The sequence below is a fragment of the Momordica charantia genome (genome assembly GCF_013281855.1).
Source record: "Momordica charantia cultivar OHB3-1 chromosome 9 unlocalized genomic scaffold, Mcharantia_2.0 BLBB01000009.1, whole genome shotgun sequence".
In the NCBI taxonomy this organism is placed as follows: domain Eukaryota; kingdom Viridiplantae; phylum Streptophyta; class Magnoliopsida; order Cucurbitales; family Cucurbitaceae; genus Momordica; species Momordica charantia.
Genome location: NW_028275167.1, coordinates 15,549,673 through 15,566,640, shown reverse-complemented (window position 1 = coordinate 15,566,640; position 16,968 = coordinate 15,549,673). Strand labels below are relative to the sequence as shown.

The 16,968-nt window shown below is 39.3% G+C and overlaps 1 protein-coding gene across 1 annotated transcript; it reads left to right on the top strand.

Annotated features, from left to right (window-relative positions):
• Positions 1–1,344: 1,344 nt before the first annotated feature.
• LOC111024127 (uncharacterized) lies at positions 1,345–2,096 on the top strand. The gene is made up of 2 exons (XM_022301734.1): positions 1,345–1,624; positions 1,699–2,096. The coding sequence occupies exons 1-2, from the start codon at positions 1,345–1,347 to the stop codon at positions 2,094–2,096; spliced, it is 678 nt and encodes a 225-aa protein (XP_022157426.1).
• The last annotated feature ends 14,872 nt before the right edge of the window (positions 2,097–16,968 follow it).

Sequence of the window (16,968 nt, the reverse complement as noted above, 5' to 3'; positions counted from 1 at the left end):
ATTCCTAATTTCAATTTACATTTATAACATTATTTTAAAAAATTGTTTAACTAGTAAGCTTCAAATTTATTATAATTAAAGAAAAAATAATAAATTTTGGAGGTAAAATTAATAAATTATGGGAAAATGTAAAAGAGATTTTATTTTTAGAAAGTAGGAATGGGTGATGTTATACACAGAAAATCAACAATTGGTCGACTACAGATAAGAACGAACTAGGGAAGCAATCGGCAGAGAACCAGACCAGACCAAGCAGGGCTCAGTCCCGACCCCTGCTCGGTGCCGAGCCTGGCTCGGCCCACGGTCAAGCCCTAAGGTCACCCGTCTTTGATCGATGATTCCCTTTGGGCCTTGCAACTATGAATTAGGGCTCCACTGTAGAAGGTTCTGGAACCATTCCCGCACCTATAAGTAAGCAATGCAGCCTAACCCTAAGGGGTAGGTAACAAACTGGAAACTCACCATTTCTCAAATCCCCTTTGCTAACTTAAACATCGGAGTCCGTGTGACTAAGGTCACACCGGATTAGGTTGATTAGGTTTTGCAAGTTCTAGTTCCCTGATCATCAAGTTGAGTGCGTGCGAGAAGGTGAACCGGAAGGTCAAAATCGATACATCAACATTTGGCGGTGTCTGTGGGAACGAAAAAAAACAAGCCGAACAACATGACATCGGAGAGGAGTCCACGGGATTCTGACAATGACTGCCACGCAAGGAGGAGGTTAAACTTGGATGACCCCCTGATAGGAGGACCCGAGGGCGAGACGGGATTGAGTCGACAAAACCCAGAGCACCAAGAAGGACAGCCCGAGGTGCCTACGATAATAGGCCCTGAACAGCTCCAAAGTCAGTTCGCGGCCTTAGAGTAATTTCGATAGCTGAAACAAGGATCGATCTCGAGCTTCAAAAACCTAGTCAGGGAGTTTGTGACCCAGTTCGTGGGAGAACAAAGTTGAAGCCGACCTGTAGCTTCTCTACTGACCATCAAACAGAGGGCAACGGAGAGCCTTCACGACGACGTGGCCAGATTTAATGAGGAAAAGTTACAGGTTGAGGGTCTCACGGATGCAGTTTCTCTACTAGCCTTCATGTTCGGCATCAAGGACGAGTACCTTTCATTCTCTTTTGGGAAGAAGACGTCAAGCACGTTCTCGAAGGCACTGAGTCGAGCTCAGAAGTATATGAGCACGGGAGAATTCTTCCATTCAAAGAAAGAGCCCGAGGGAAAACGGTCCGACCAAAAGAGGGAGAGATCCGGGGATAAGTCTCAATCGTCGAGATGGGAGAAGAGAGATCGGATCAGCTAGAAGGATCCCTGACCATGGTCCTACTCGAATAGGTGTTGATGGAAATCAAAAGCCACAGGTTTCTTAAATGGCCGGAGAGGATGAAAGCACCTCCTGGTAAAAGAAGTAAAGGGCGATATTGCCTTAAACATCGAGACCACGGCAATGCCACCCAGGATTGCTTCGATCTCAAAGAAGAAGTGGAAGGACTCATGCGGATAGGATATCTCAAAGAGTATGTGGAAGACCCTAAAGCGACGCAGAATAGTGAGAACGACTGTAAGACACCTGCTCGAGAAATTCGAACAATAATGGGGGGTCCAGTAGAGAGAGAATCGGGTAAAAGAGGAAAGCGAGCGTGCAGGAGACTCGGACGACCCTCTGGCAACATGAGGTTTACCACGAATTTGTAGTAAAACCACAAGCAAGAATTGAGTTCTCAGAGGATCAAGTGACTCATCTCCTTCACCCACACAACGATGCACTAGTCATTATTCTGAAAATAGCCCATGCGAAGGTGCACCGGATCTTGGTAGATGGGGGCAGCTCAGCAGATATCATCTTCCTAGCGGCCTACAAAGCCATGAGTCTAGGAGATAAAGGTCTTAAGAGTAGCCCGACACTGCTAGTAAGATTTGGAGGAGAGCGAGTCATTCCTGAAGGAAGAATAAAATTGCCAGTGACATTCAGGAGTGGACCAAAGAGCATCACCAAAATGGTATATTTTTTGGTCGTCGACTACGCATCCTCCTATAATGGGATATTGGGTAGGCCAACAATGCACATGCTCAGGGCGATACCATCTACATAACACCAGTCTATAAAATTCCCAACACCTGGCGGAATTGGTGAGATCAAAGGAGAGCAACGAGTATCGCGCGAATGCTACTACACTTCAATGAGGGGCAACCACAAGGCTTCTACTGTGGGAGGCCATTGATTTCCTTTTCTTTCTTTACTCATTCTCTTCAACTAACGAGCGTGATGGACTTAAGATTGTTTCTTTTTCTGGTTTTCTGGAAACTTTATATTATTGGTTTCTTATATTCAATAAAGTGTCCATTATTTGGGTTCCCTGTCAACTCTGTCTTCATAAAAAACACCATGTCTCATATACAAACATACTCTCAAGGAGCAAAAATCGACAATACGCTACCTTGAGAGTAGTGGGCATCACAGCTATAAGATAAGAGCGATAGGTCATAATCATAAGACTCGAGGAGGCAGGTTGGTAAAAACAGCCCAAGCCGAGCAGGGCTCGGATTAGGCCCTACTCGGCGCCGACCAAGGCTCGGGCCATCGACTTTCTTCTTTCCTATTACTTAGTGTATAATTAGACTACAATTAAGGCACGACTCAACATCGACAAAATTGGAAAGAACGATTAAACAATCTTAACACGGCCAAACCAGAAGCGGGTCAATTGACCTAGCACGGTTAAAACGTAAGATGGAGTAAAGTCAAAGGCCAAACAACGGCAGGTGCAAAACCATTGGCCATAGCCAAAGGGTTAGAAACCTATGTAAGTAATGACAACAAAGTCCTCCATCAGGGTTAGAGCTGTAAGCCAATATTTGTTGGTAATAGAGGCTTAATTGGTGATTCCTAAAGGAAATACAAAGGAAAAAGCAATGCCATAAAATTCGTAAAAGCACTAAACACAGCCAAAGCAACTCGCTACCCTCTCAGGCTACCCTACTACTCATCGTCATCGTCGTCCATGTCGACAGGAGCGTCACGCTCAGCTTTAAAACGCTTTAGAAGGAAGGAGTAATCAATATCGGGGTGTGTATTAGAAACTTGGCGAAGGGACCAGGAAACGCCATTCTATGGTGGAATTTTGCAAGTCGACTTACTCCTGAGTTTTCTTGAATTCCCGGCAAAGAATTCAGAATCAGTGAGTTGAGCATTGGCTTCATCAAGCCTCCTTTGCAAGTTGGCCAGCTCATCTCGAGATTTTCTCTTCTCCGTTTCCAGCTCACGCCAGGTATTCTCCATAAGGCTGTTGGCCTAATCCAATGAAGAGAGAGCTTGATTTAACTCTTCCCGAGAAGCATAGTGCTAGCGGAGGTGGTTAAGTTCATCGGCAACCCGACCCGAGAATACCACTAGACGATTGAAAACCTGCCAAGGTCAGGAACCGACATTCGGGAGATGCAATGATAAATACTTGAAGTTACAAAGTGCTCACCGCATGGAGGTCGCTGAGGCATGTGCTGATGTTGTGCTGAGGGTTTGATAGACCAAAATTTGACCCGCTCGATGATTCACCGAGCCCTTGCCAAAGGCTAAATGCCCTTTCCGGGTAGGTTGCCCCATCGACATCAACATTGTACGGGCCAGAGAAAGGAAAGATTGAAGCCTGAGAAGAGCTCCCTGGATGACCACGAGAGGCAGACGGGATAGACGTCCCTTGGAGTCGGGCAGAACGCCTCGGGGCTGTAGGGGGCATGGAGGATCCAGCTTGCTGAGAAAGGGGTTATTCCTCGATCAAATCAGTCACTTCGATATTTGAAGCGCAACTAGAACCAGGCCATGAGCTCCAATAATTTCGACAGTATTCTCTTTCATACAAGAAGGTGCTCCTTCTCGACATTTCTACGAGTAGAGATAGAAATAAAAATCGACTTTCACGCAAAATGAAGAACATATTTCGACAATTACTTGGAGGATTGTGAGGGGAGCCAAGCCAAAGTCTACCAAGTTTTGCTCCTTAACCAGATCTGGGCCTCAACGCTCGGTATATGGTAAATGAGTGACAGTATGATAGAAATTAAACGCCTTGACAGTAAGCTCACAGTTACGAGGAGCTGTCAATAAAGAAAGGTAAGAGTCAGAATAGACGTCTACAAAAGTCCCGATAGAGCTCGAGAATCTACTTACCTAACTTCCTACACTCAGTTAGGACAGGAAAGAATAGTCCTCTCTCGTCACGGGCTAGCGAATCGCCACCGACAATGAACTACTCGTCCTTCTAATGCTTCACCGAGGAAGGACCCATAACAAGAATCTGATTCGAGAACTAACATAAAAGTGAAAGTTATCCTCGGGACTATGTTTGAGGTAATAAAACGACATGAAATCCGCGGCGGTTAAAGGTTGCTCGCCCTTGAGGTACGACCACAAAATAAAGCAACTATTCAAGGTAGACCATCTATTCGGAACGATTTTGGAAGGAGCTACTTGATTGAAAGCTAAGAAATTTTGAAGAAAAAGAGGCAATGGTAGACGAACTCAAAATTGGAACATGGCTGCATAAACAACCTCACCAGGAAAAGATCCGTCGATACTTTCTCCCGGATTTGGAAGACGAAAGGCTAACCGAATCCGGGATACAGTACTTTGAACGCAAGTGACGAAGGTCCCTCGCCGTAAGAGTGGAGTTATCCACCCAAGACGGACGATAGGGTCGAGATTCAGATGACGGATTCGACGATGATCCATCATCTGAGGAGGTCCACTCGAAATTAAGATCATCCATGATAATAGAAAAACACAACCAAAAACAAATAAAGAGAAGTGTACGTGGTAAGGAGCACGGTCCCCGAAGAACCCGTGACCTCCTCGATCACGAGTCTGACCTAGGAAGGCAAATCACGACAAAAAATGTAGCATACTCCCAAGGAGATGAAGACAAATTCGAAAACATCACCTTAGGAGTAGGGGCAATTGTTATACACAGAAAATTAGCAATTGGTCGACTACAGATCAGAAGGAACTCGGGAAGCAACCGGGGGAGAAGCAGACCAGACCGAGCAAGACTCAGTCCCGACCTCTGCTCGGCCCACGGTCAAGCTCGGAGGTCACCCGCCTTTGATCGATGATTCCCTTTTGGCCTTGTAACTACAAATTAGGGCTCCACTATAGAAGGTTCTGGAACAATTCCCACACCTATAAGTAAGCAATGTAGCCTAACCCTAAGGGGTAGGTAATAAACTGGAAACTCACCATTTCTCAACTCCCCTTTGCTAACTTAGGCACGGAGCCCATGTGACTAAGGTCACACTGGTTTAAGTTGATTCGGTTTTGCAGGTTCTAGTTCCCTGATCATCAAGTTGAGTGCGTGCGAGAAGGTGAATCGAAAGGTCAAAATCCACACATCAACAGGTGATAATTTATTTATGAAGATCCTATTTATAGAATTTACGTGAGAATGTGAAAGAGTGTAATTTGAGGGGGAAAAAACAATAAGTGACCTAATATTTGAATTATTTACCTGAGTGAATGTGGCACGGGTGTGTGGCTTATCACGAAACATTCATGTGTAGATGGTAAATGACATAACAGGAGAAGGAAATGAGACAAGATGGTTGGATAACAATCTCAATAAGGGTCACTTGGATTATTTTTACTGGTTATGTGCTACATTGGCTTTGATGAACTTTTTTGGTTATCTTCTATGTAACAGGGCTTATGGATTTTCTGAGAACAGACAATGCAATGAATAAAATGAGGTACAAGACTTTTGAGTATAAGAAGTTACCTTCATCTAAGAGATGGAATATATTGCATTCTTCTTCGGATTTGGATGTACCATAGGACCATAGGTCGATAACTATGATATTCAGTTACATTTGAATATTCTCTTATTTATGCTTTCACTTCAACGATAATTCTAAGCCATGTGAGAATCCTTTTATTTCCTTGATTTGGAGATGCTCTCATTTTGGTATTTTTTTGGCCATTAAAGTCTTTAAAGTTTGCATTCAAGATTATGTGTCACCATTAGAATTTAGTTTCCTCTTTTCGTACTCCTAGAAACATGATCCATCCAGAGTAACAATGATATCAAGGGTCATGGAGGTGTCAATTATGATAATTATGATAAATGTGAGGTGTACGCACCGTATCTGGTCCAACTTAATTTTATTTTTAGTATTTTATTTATGTTAAGTAGGTTGTAATTAATTTGAATTTGATTAAAGAATTTATTTTTCTAACTGATAACAAAAATTAAATTAAAAATTAGATTATTTAATTATTGTTATGAAAAGAAAAAAAAATAAAGAAATAACTTGAAAACGGTCATTTTGGTATTTAACAAAGTTTTTTGTTTTTTTTTGTTTTGTTTGTTTTTTGTTTTTTTATCTAAAAGGAGAAAAGGTATTTAGTTTTGAATAAGTCTTTTAGTCAAATAGTTCGTAGGTTGGGTATCTTTCCCTTTTTTCTCTCTACCTTTTGTTAAACACTCCGTTGTTTTTCCCTATAAAAAGAGGATTAATGTTCATCAAAAGGAGAGCTCAAAAGAAAAAAAATGGGAAGAAAGGAGGGGAAATAGTAAAAGAACATTCTTTTACTTTACACAGCACCGAGATCCGACGATACTCGCAAGCTGCAGCGACGGTGCAAGCTCCGACGACTTGAAGTAGCGGGCATTGACGTTACGATTGCATTCTCAACATTCCAACAAATAGACCCACACATTTCTCCATATAGGTGGGCAAGGTGGGTTCTCTTTCTCTCTCTCTTTTTTTTTTATGCTTTCTTTGATACTGGAAATTCAAGATGTTTTAGGCTGCTTCCTACCCATTGAGAGTTTAAGGTTTTGTCCCCTGAAAATAAGGGTTAAAAAAAGAGTAAGTTTTACCAGTTATTTGGAATAAAGTGGTTTGTTTTGCAGAGAGTTTTGTTAATAATTTTTTTAATAAAAGAAACTATATTTAATAAAAAAAAAAGAAAAGAACATTTTTTGGAAGAATTTTTTTTTTAAGTAAAACAGCCTTTTAAAATAAGTTTAGTTTTTTAAAGAAAATAACATTTTTTGATAAATAAAATTTGTTAAAAATAAAATAAAAATAGTTTTTTTTTTAAATGAAGTAAATAAAGAGTTAATTTCGTTTAAATTAAATATTTTGCTTTAAAATTTTGGTCAAAATAAGTTGTAAAAAAAGAATAAGTGTTTTTATAAAATAAATTGGATTCCTCCCCATTTCAAAGTTTAAAAGTTGTCTTTGTTAGGAAAACGTCTAATAAAATTTACTCTTTTGTTTTGTATCTTTCTAGTCTTTCTGCTTGCAGGGTTTTAGAAGAGGAGATAAAAAAAGGATTTAGAGAAAATCTTTTTAAAAAGTTGGTTTAGAATAAAATTTTATCTTATTAAAAATTTCGAATTTACAAACAATCGCTTGATTTCTCAACGTCTTGGTTTCCCTTGCCAAAATCTCAACAGATATTTCTTCATAACACAAAGCTCTATCCAATTGCAACAGCTTGGAATTTGAAACGTGGGAAGGGGTCATGGACATACTTCCTCAACATTGACACATGAAACACATTATGCACCGCAGCCAACGATGGAGGCAACGCCAATCTATAAGCTACTGGACCAATGCGTTCCAAGATCTCGAAAGGCCTAATATTCCTTGGACTAAGCTTCCCTTTCTTACCAAAATGTAGGACTCCTCTGACCGGTGTCACATGGAGAAACACCTGATCGTCGACGCCAAACTCCAAATCCTTACGTCTATTATTCGCATAACTTTTTTGTCAGCGTCTGCATTCTCACCTTGATCTTTTGGATGGTCCCATTAGTTATCTGCACCAATTTCGGTCCCAACAGTAACCTTTCACCAACCTCATCCCATTGAATTGGAGATCTGCACTTTCTCCCATACAAAGCTTCATACTGCGTCATACCAATTATTGCCTGAAAACTATTGTTGTAAGCAAATTCTATCAAGTACAAGTATCCCAACCACCATTTAAGTCCATTATACAAGCCCTCAACATATCTTCCAGAATCTGATTTAGATGCTCAGTCTAGCCGTCAGTTTGGGGATGAAACGCCGTACTAAAGTCAAGCTGAGTTCCAAGTGCCTTATGTAAACTTCGCAAAAATGTTGATGTGAAACGAGGGTCCCGATTTGAGACTATGGACACTGGTATGCCGTGAAGTTTAACCATCTCCTGCAAATAAAGGTCTACCCACTTTTCTACTAAATAGGTGGCCTTGCCAAATGAGACTTTGTCAAGCGATCCACGATCACCCAAATCACTGTGTACCATTTCACCGTTCTCGGTAAACCTGTGATGAAGTCCATGGCCACATTGTCCCATTTCCAAATAGTTATGCTCAAGGGTTGCAGCAACCTGGTCTCTATCCCGAGGCCTTCACCTGTTGACACGTCAGGCACTTACTAACAAACTGGGCAATTTCTCGCTTCATGTTGTGCCACCAATAATGCTTCTTGAGATCCTTATACATTTCGTACTTACAAGGTGCGCTGGGAACGAAGTATTATGAGCCTCTACTAGTGAATCCATCCTCAAAGGAAAATTCCTCGACATGCACAACCTCCCTTGGTAGAGCAAGGCTGTATCGCCTAAAGGGTGTAATCCCCTTGACCCACCATATTGAAACCTTTAGTTAAGCTAGTGCTTGGGTTGACTTTTTACTGTAGAAATATGTGTCGGTAGGTCTGTTTGACTACGATTTTGAACCCTTTCTCATCATTATTTGCCAAAAAAATTACATATTCTTAAAGTAGAACATGCATAGAATATTTTTGTATAAATTGCAATATATAGTAGTTTAGGAAAAATATGAGAAACATGCAGTCAAAGTTGGAAGAAAAAAATAGAATATGTTTTTGCAGGAATTGCACCTGGCGCAATTTTTAGGTCCAATTTTGTCAAAACGTGCGTTTTAGTTTATGAAGGGCAATGAGTTCTCTGCAACATGACAACTTGGAAATTAAAGAATATTTTGTGGATGAGCATCTGTTAGCTATCTCCAAAGTCCCATGGTACGTTGATTATGCAAACTATTGGTTAGCAATATAATTCCCAATGACTTAAGTAAGCACCAGACTAAAAAGTTCTTTTATGGTGTTAAGTTTTATACATGTGATGAAGCTTTCTTGTTTAAACTGGGACCTGATAATATTCTTCGTAGGTGTGTTGTTGAGCATGAACAGAAGGAGATTCTGAAGGTGTGCCACAAATCACCATATGGTGGACATTTCGCTGGACGTAAAATTGCAGCGAAGATCCTCTAAAGTGGTTTCTTTTGGCCGTCTGTATTTTAAGATGCTCACATATTCGCTCAAAGTTGTGACCGGTGTCAAAGATCAGGTAATTTGACACGGAAACATGAGATGCCCTTAAACCCAATATTGGAAGTAGAGTTGTTCAATGTTTGGGGCATCGACTTCATGGGTCCGTTTCCACTTTCATTCAATAAGAATTACATTCTCTTGGCTGTTGACTATGTTTCGAAATGGGTTGAGGCTTTAGCCACCCAACTAATGATGCCAAAGTAGTTTCCCTCTTCTTGCAAAAGTTTATTTTCACTAGATATGGTACTCCTAGATGCTTCTTTCTAAATAGAGCAGTGAGTAATTTGTTAAAAAAGTATAACACCCATCATAAGATTGCTACTGCCTATCACCCTCATACTAATGGATTAGCAGAGATATCAAATAGGGCAATAAAGTCAATTTTAGGGATGCCTGTGAATGTGAATAGGAAGGATTGGGCTATTAAACTTGATGATGATTTGTGGGCTTATAGAATCGCTTATAAAACACGGTTAGGCATGCTCTCTTATCGCATTGTTTTTGGTAAAGCATGTCATCTTCCGCTAGAATTAGAGCATAGAGCATTTTGGGCTATGCAGAAACTAAATTTTGACTATTTCGCTGCAGGTGAAGCAAGATTACTAAAGTTACATGAGTTGGATGAGTTTCGTCACTTTTTGTATGAGAATGCTAAGATCTATAAAGAACAAACAGAAAAGTGGCACGATAAGAAAATATTGGACAAGAATTTGGAACCTCGAGACACAATTTTGTTGTTCAATTCTAGATTAAGGTTGTTTCTAGGTAAGCTTAAGTCTAGATGGTCGAGCCCATTTGTAGTTGAACGTGTTTATCCACATGGAGCTGTGGATTTAAGTGATTTGAAAGGCAATATTTTAAAAGTGAATGGGTATCGAGTAAAGAAATAATTTGGTGAGCATATTGACAGAGGCAAAACATCGGTACTACTGAAAGATCCATGAAAAAACAATGAGAACAGTCTCTCGGTTGTTGTTGAGGGCATTTTTATGTAAAATATTTTTGTCTTCGTTTTGCAAAATTTTTACAATTTTATTCAAGGCTTTTTTGTGTAGATTCAAAATCTAATTTTTGTTTTTGCATTTGAATGTTGCACGACCCTCGTCAAAATTGTGCCAAGCACAATTTAAGAAAAAAATGGGATTCTCGGAAAATGGATTAGGGCTTTCGTGGGCTTGAGTTGGGTTATGTTTAAATGGGTTTTGGACTATTTTGAAATCATAAGAGGCCCTATTACTAAACCCTAATATGTTTTAAAATGGTTTAACAAAATAAAACAAAAGCCCTAAGTCTTCTTCTCTCTCATTTGCAGTTTTCTCTCCAAAATTCCTCACTTTGTTTTCAAATTTTTTTTCATCAAATCTTCAAATCAAGAACCCCCCAACTCGTCAAACCTCTCTCTTTTTCGGCAACTTTAGGGCAAGGGTGTGGAGTTTTTTATGTTGATCATGAAGAAAATATCAAGAACAATGGAAGGCTCCTCCTTCTCCAAGCCATGCGACAAAAGAGAAGGGGAAGAAGAAGGTGATGCTTTCACCACCTACTCCACTGAGTATGATTTCTCTAGAACCACCTCGTATAACTGGAACAAAGGTATTTTTCCATCCTAATGATCCTTGGGTGGTGGAAAGTTTAGAGAAGTTTGAGTGATTATACCATAACCTAATAGAAAAAGAATCCATGGGTAGAGGAAGTTCTGAAAAAATTCTTGTAGAACCTCATGTTGCTAGGGTTACAGAAGGCCATAGTGAGAAGAAATTAGAGGAATTTAGCAAGGTCTACCTTAGGAAAAATTAAGCCGTGGGTGATAAAGGTTATGATTTAGATGAAAGAATTGCTAGGCTTAATGAGAGAGTTGACATTGAGAATAAGAAAAAAGAAATATGGATAAAGAGAATGAGAAAATTTATGCTAGGATAACAGATTTAAATAAAAAATGGCAAAGATCTATGGAAAATTCAAGGCGAATGAGTGAAGAAATTCAACTTGAATTAGATAGTATGAAAAACCGCCGTAGGTTGGATTTCCATCAAAATAACCTCGTTTCCAAATCATTAGAGTTATCTATTCCCCCTCTTTCCATTACTGTTATTATGGATGTAGAAGGTTAAAAACAAGTTAGTGGTGATTTGGAACATGACACAGAACCATTGGAGCACTCAGATTCAGCCACGGTCGAAATCCATTGCCAAATGCACCTGTGCGGGATACTCCACCGGCCACTCTACAAGGTATTTCGTCTCCCACTTTTCCATATCTTCCTTTGACTAAAATGCCTTTAGTTTTTGATGATTTAGAACAGGAAAAAACAACGTAAAAATTTGCCGAAATTTTGGTGGCTTTGAATAAGCAATAGGAAAAGATCCATTGGAGGATGATGGAAATAGTGGGAAAGCTCAAGGAAGACTGAACTCTGAACTCTGAGGAAGAGAATGAGGACCTTGGAGAATTACCCCAAGAAATCTATGGAGATGAGTTTGAGGACGAAGAAGAAAATGACGATATCTTCCAATATGAAGTGAGAATACATACTCCGATGCATGAGTCACACCAAGATGATGAGGAGTCCACTGTACAAGACCAAGAAGGAGCATCAGATCTTGTGGATATTCCTAACGAGCCCATAGCGGAATCATGTTTTTTCTTCTTCAAAAGGTAAGACCCCCTTTTTTATCAAGTATGAATGTTTCTGACCTGAACTTCATTGCTACTACAGAGACCTCAGAGGAAGAAGTGTGCTTGGCCAAAGCGGTGAAGAAAAATGTCAGCCCAAATTGCGGCTGGGGTAATTTCGAGACTGTGCACCTGAGACGCTGTAGCACGTTTGGCCGTCCAAAAAGCAGTTGGGGCTGGTCCATCTAAAAAAGCCAAGAGGCCTAGGGCACTGGGAGAGTCTAAAGAGCACCTTGAAAAGGCCTGACTTCACAACATGTGAGATCTTGGTTGAGAAACACTTTGATGAAGCACAAGAGCCCGTGCTAGAATATGTCAAGAGACGGCTTGTGAAGAATGGTTGAGAGACGTTGTTTGCCTCACCTACGCATGTATCAGAGGCCTTGGTAAAATAATTTTATGCTGCCATCAGTCAAAACCGAGGAGACATAGTGAGAGTAAAGGGTAAAGTGGTAAAATTTTCGCCTTCCATTATTAACACTTGATAAGCACCAAGGTTGCTCGTGTTTACAAAGCTAGAGGTCCTTCTAGGATCCTTGCAAACATTCACAAAAACGACTAACTTACCGAATGATTCCAACCAAGAGTAAGGTTAGAAGATGAATCACTCTTAGATCAGACTTAGAATCTACGATAGACACTCCTAGATCCTAAGACGACTCACTCCAGAATTAGCTTGATCGAGACTAATCCAATGAATCGGTTTAACATCAAACCTAAAGCAAGATTTGAAAGAAGCAACACCAAAAGTGTTAAGGAACAAAAGTTCTTGAATTTCAATATGTTTTAATCTCCCAAAACAAGGTGATTACAAGCCTTTAAATAGGCCAAATGGTCGTTCAACATAAGAACACCAAAAGTTTTTCAAAATATTACTTAATGCAAATTGTAGAAAATAAGACATGCAAATTAAAACTTGATTGCACATCATTCTAGACACTTAAATGCAGATCAGAAAACGTAGTCATGCTTCAAATGGTCTTATCTATGTGCTGTAGGAGGCGCTTCACATTTGGATATGGTTTGACAACTTTTGACTGCACAAACTCCAAAGAGGTGCAATCTGCAAAGGCACCTGTTCACGAATCTGCACACTTTTTTTGTCCTCCGTGCCATCTCTCAAAATAGACAACTTTTCCCGTACCATCTTTGCTCCATTCTCTTCTTGACTCATTGAAGTAACATTATGAATAAATTCGGGCTCAAAACTCTTTGTTGGTTCTTGTGCATTAACAAGCTTTTGAAGGTGCAGTGTGAAAGCCTCTTGAATCTTCCTTGTCTTTCTTGTAATAATTGCTCCTTTGATATATGTAATTGGTCACAAATGGATTCGTATCATCCCCCTTTCTTTAAAAGGATTTGTCCTCAAATCAAGGTTTTCATTTCCTTCATCAAAACGAATCAAGTTAGTCCAATGATAAGCCTTAACAACTTGTTCCTTACCTTGTGAGTTGTATTTTGGAGCTTGAAGATTTATGATTTTCTTCGTTGGACATGTCACTTCTTTCTTCTTGAAAATTTCTATGGCCCTTTCTTGTTTGCCTTCTTTGAGTTAACACCACTTTTTGACTTCCTTGAAGTGCAATCTTGAAGTCTTCATGTAATATCATCCTTTTTAGTCTTCTTATGTTTGGACTTGGACAAATTCTTCGTTCCTTCCAAAAGTGCTTCCAAACCCAATCACTTGGTTTGTTGAAATTGTGCTCGGATTTATTTTTCCTCCACTTGGTACTTTGCATTTGCATTCTCCAACATAACATTCTGCTTTCTCGACCATGGAATTCTTTATACAAATTCTTGGATAAGTAGTTTTCCACAATGTCTTTCACCTTAGGTTTCTTATGTCCATGGTTACCTACACAATAAGGAAGCAAGTTAGTATCTTTAAAATCAAGATATATTTTATACTTACTGATAAGCACCAAGGTTGCTCGGGTTTACAAAGCTAGAGGTCTTTCTAGGATCCTTGCAAACATTCACAAAAACGACTAACTTACCGAATGATTCCAACCAAGAGTAAGGTTAGAAGATGAATCACTCTTAGATCGGACTTAGAATCTATGATGGTCACTCCTAGATCCTAAGACGACTCACTCCAGAATTAGCTTGATCGAGACTAATCCAATGAATCGGTTTAACATCAAACCTAAAGCAAGATTTGAAAGAAGCAACACCAAAAGTGTTAAGGAACAAAAGTTCTTGAATTTCAATATGTTTTTTTAATCCTCCAAAACAAGGTGATTACAAGCCTTTAAATAGGCCAAATGGTCGTTCAACATGAGGAACACCAAAAGTCTTTCAAATCCTATTTAATGCAAATTGTAGAAAATAAGACATGCAAATTAAAACATGATTGCACATCAAACTAGACAACTAAATGTGAGTCCAAAAATGTAAAATTGCTTTAAATTGTCTTGGAAATCACATGTAGGAGGCGCTTTACGTTTGGATGAGATTTGACAAGCTTTGACATCACAAACTCCCAAGAGGTGCAATCTGCAAAGGCACCTGTTCACCAATCTGCAAACTTTTTTTGTCCTCCGTGCCATCTCTCAAAATAGACAACTTTTCCGGTGCCATCTTTGCTCCATTCTCTTCTTGACTCATTAAATTAACATTGTAAAGAATTTTTGCCTCAGAAATCTTTGTCTCCTCGTGTGCATTAGCTAGCCTTTGAAGATGTATTATGAAAACCTCTTGAATCTTCTTTGCTTTGCTTCTTGTAATTGGTTCCCCGGGTACAGTCAATGGATCCATGGTTGGATTTGCATCACTTACCTTGTAAGACAATCTCAAGATCATGAGAAGATGATAGGATAACTCTTCTTGGCTCCTTTATAGCTTCCTTTGTTTCTTGTATTCGATCATGCTTGAATTGAAAAGTTGGAACTTCCTGCAAAAATCTTAGAAAAGTAGAAAGACTAGGATAAAATATGTGAGCTTGATAGTAAGGGTCCTTATGCAACAATGCTATAAGATTTGACTTATATTGACAAATGGATTGGATCTTGCTATTTTCCTCTTTTTTCTCCTTTGAATTCCTTTCTCTTAACTCTTCTCTTTCTCTCTTTTCTTTGAACTCACTTTTATCAAAATCAGAATCTTTGCGATCTTGTTCAATAAATTCATCAACATGTGCTTTAGAATCTTCCTCAAATTTTGCATCATATTTCTCACAAGCATCATTTGAATCAACAACACCATTTCTTATCACCATGACTTCTTTATTGACACATTCTTTGCTCATGTGTCCAAACCCTTTGCACTTCCAACATGTAAGAGAATTAGTCTTCTCCCTTACTTCCTTCGGAACTTCATTGTTTTTGGCATTGGAGCTCTCGGCCTTCACTCTTTTGACAGCACCAAACTTCCCTTTTGGTTGCATGAATTCATTCCATTTGGAATGCTCCTCTTCTTTCCTCAATTGATCTTCAATTTTGATAGCATGGTGATACATATCTTCCAAGTAAGGTGGTGGATTTCTATCAATATGATGAACAATTTCCAGATTCAAACCTCCAAGGAATCTAGACATGGTTTCTTCCTCTTCTTCTCGAATGTGTGCTTTTTCCATTAAAATCACCATCTCTTGATAATACTCATCAACACTTTTTGTTCCCTGCCACAAAGCTTGCAGTTTAGTTTTCAAATCATTTTTATAATGTTTGGGAGCATACCTCATTCTCATGGCTTCTTTGAGTTTTTCCCAAGTTTCTATTTGATCCTCATCTTTCCTTCTTTTCTCGGATTTGAGATGTTGATACCATTCATTAGCATGGTTAATGAATTCGGCAATGACAAGTTTCATCTTCTTATTTTCACTATATGTAGAGCAATGAAATACACGTTCTATCTTCCTTTCCCATCGCAAGTAAGCATCGGGGTCCGCCGTTCCACTAAATGGTGGAATTTTGAGTTTAGCTCCACCATCTCTCTTTTCATTTACTCTTTCCCATCTCCTCGGTTGCATAATGTTGGCAAAGTTATTCCTTCCTCTACTCCCAACTTGTTCTTTTTGTACATCGAAGTCAAACATACCTTCATCTTCCTGTAAGACTCGTTCTTCTCTTCGTTGTTGCACCCTTCTTTCCTGCCTATCTTCCCTCATCATTTCCACCATACCTTGAATTGATTGAAGAATGGCCATAGTAGGATCTTGCGGTACTCCCTGTGACATTTTGTTAGAAAAATAAAATAACAAAATAAGGACCTTTCCACTCCTCTCACTAGGATTTCACTCAAGGACACTCGTGTTTATCACTCGAGGGTAGGCTTTTGGTACTAGGTCAAAGATGTAAGGGTTGGCTTAAATTTTGGTACAATCCTGCTTAAAGCTTGATATAACTAATTCAATGATCAACTCTCACAAACTAAGACTACAGCAACTCAATCTTAGGATAAAAAACTTGATAATTTAAACAAAACACAACATAATGAAAAGAACTTTTCATGTGCCTCGGATCTTCGAATGCTTTTTTTTTTGTGCTACTGTTTTCTTTCTTTTGCTACTGATTTTTGTTTCTTTTGCTTCTGTTTTTTTTTTCTCTTTTGCTTCTATTTTTTTTTCTTTGCTAATAATCCGAGAGCAGAAATACAAGAATTTCAAGGCAAGTTGTAGTATGTCTTGTTACACTTTTTAAGAACTACTTTCGAAAAAAGAAAAAATGACAGAATATAAAATTAGACAAAGTAAAGATATTTCACCTCTAGAGCCGGCCAAAGGATGTCGACCAATGCTCTGATACCAAATGATAAGCACCAAGGTTGCTCGTGTTTACAAAGCTAGAGGTCCTTCTAGGATCCTTGCAAACATTCACAAAAACGACTAACTTACCGAATGATTCCAACCAAGAGTAAGGTTAGAAGATGAATCACTCTTAGATCGGACTTAGAATCTACGATAGACACTCCTAGATCCTAAGACGACTCACTCCAGAATTAGCTTCATCGAGA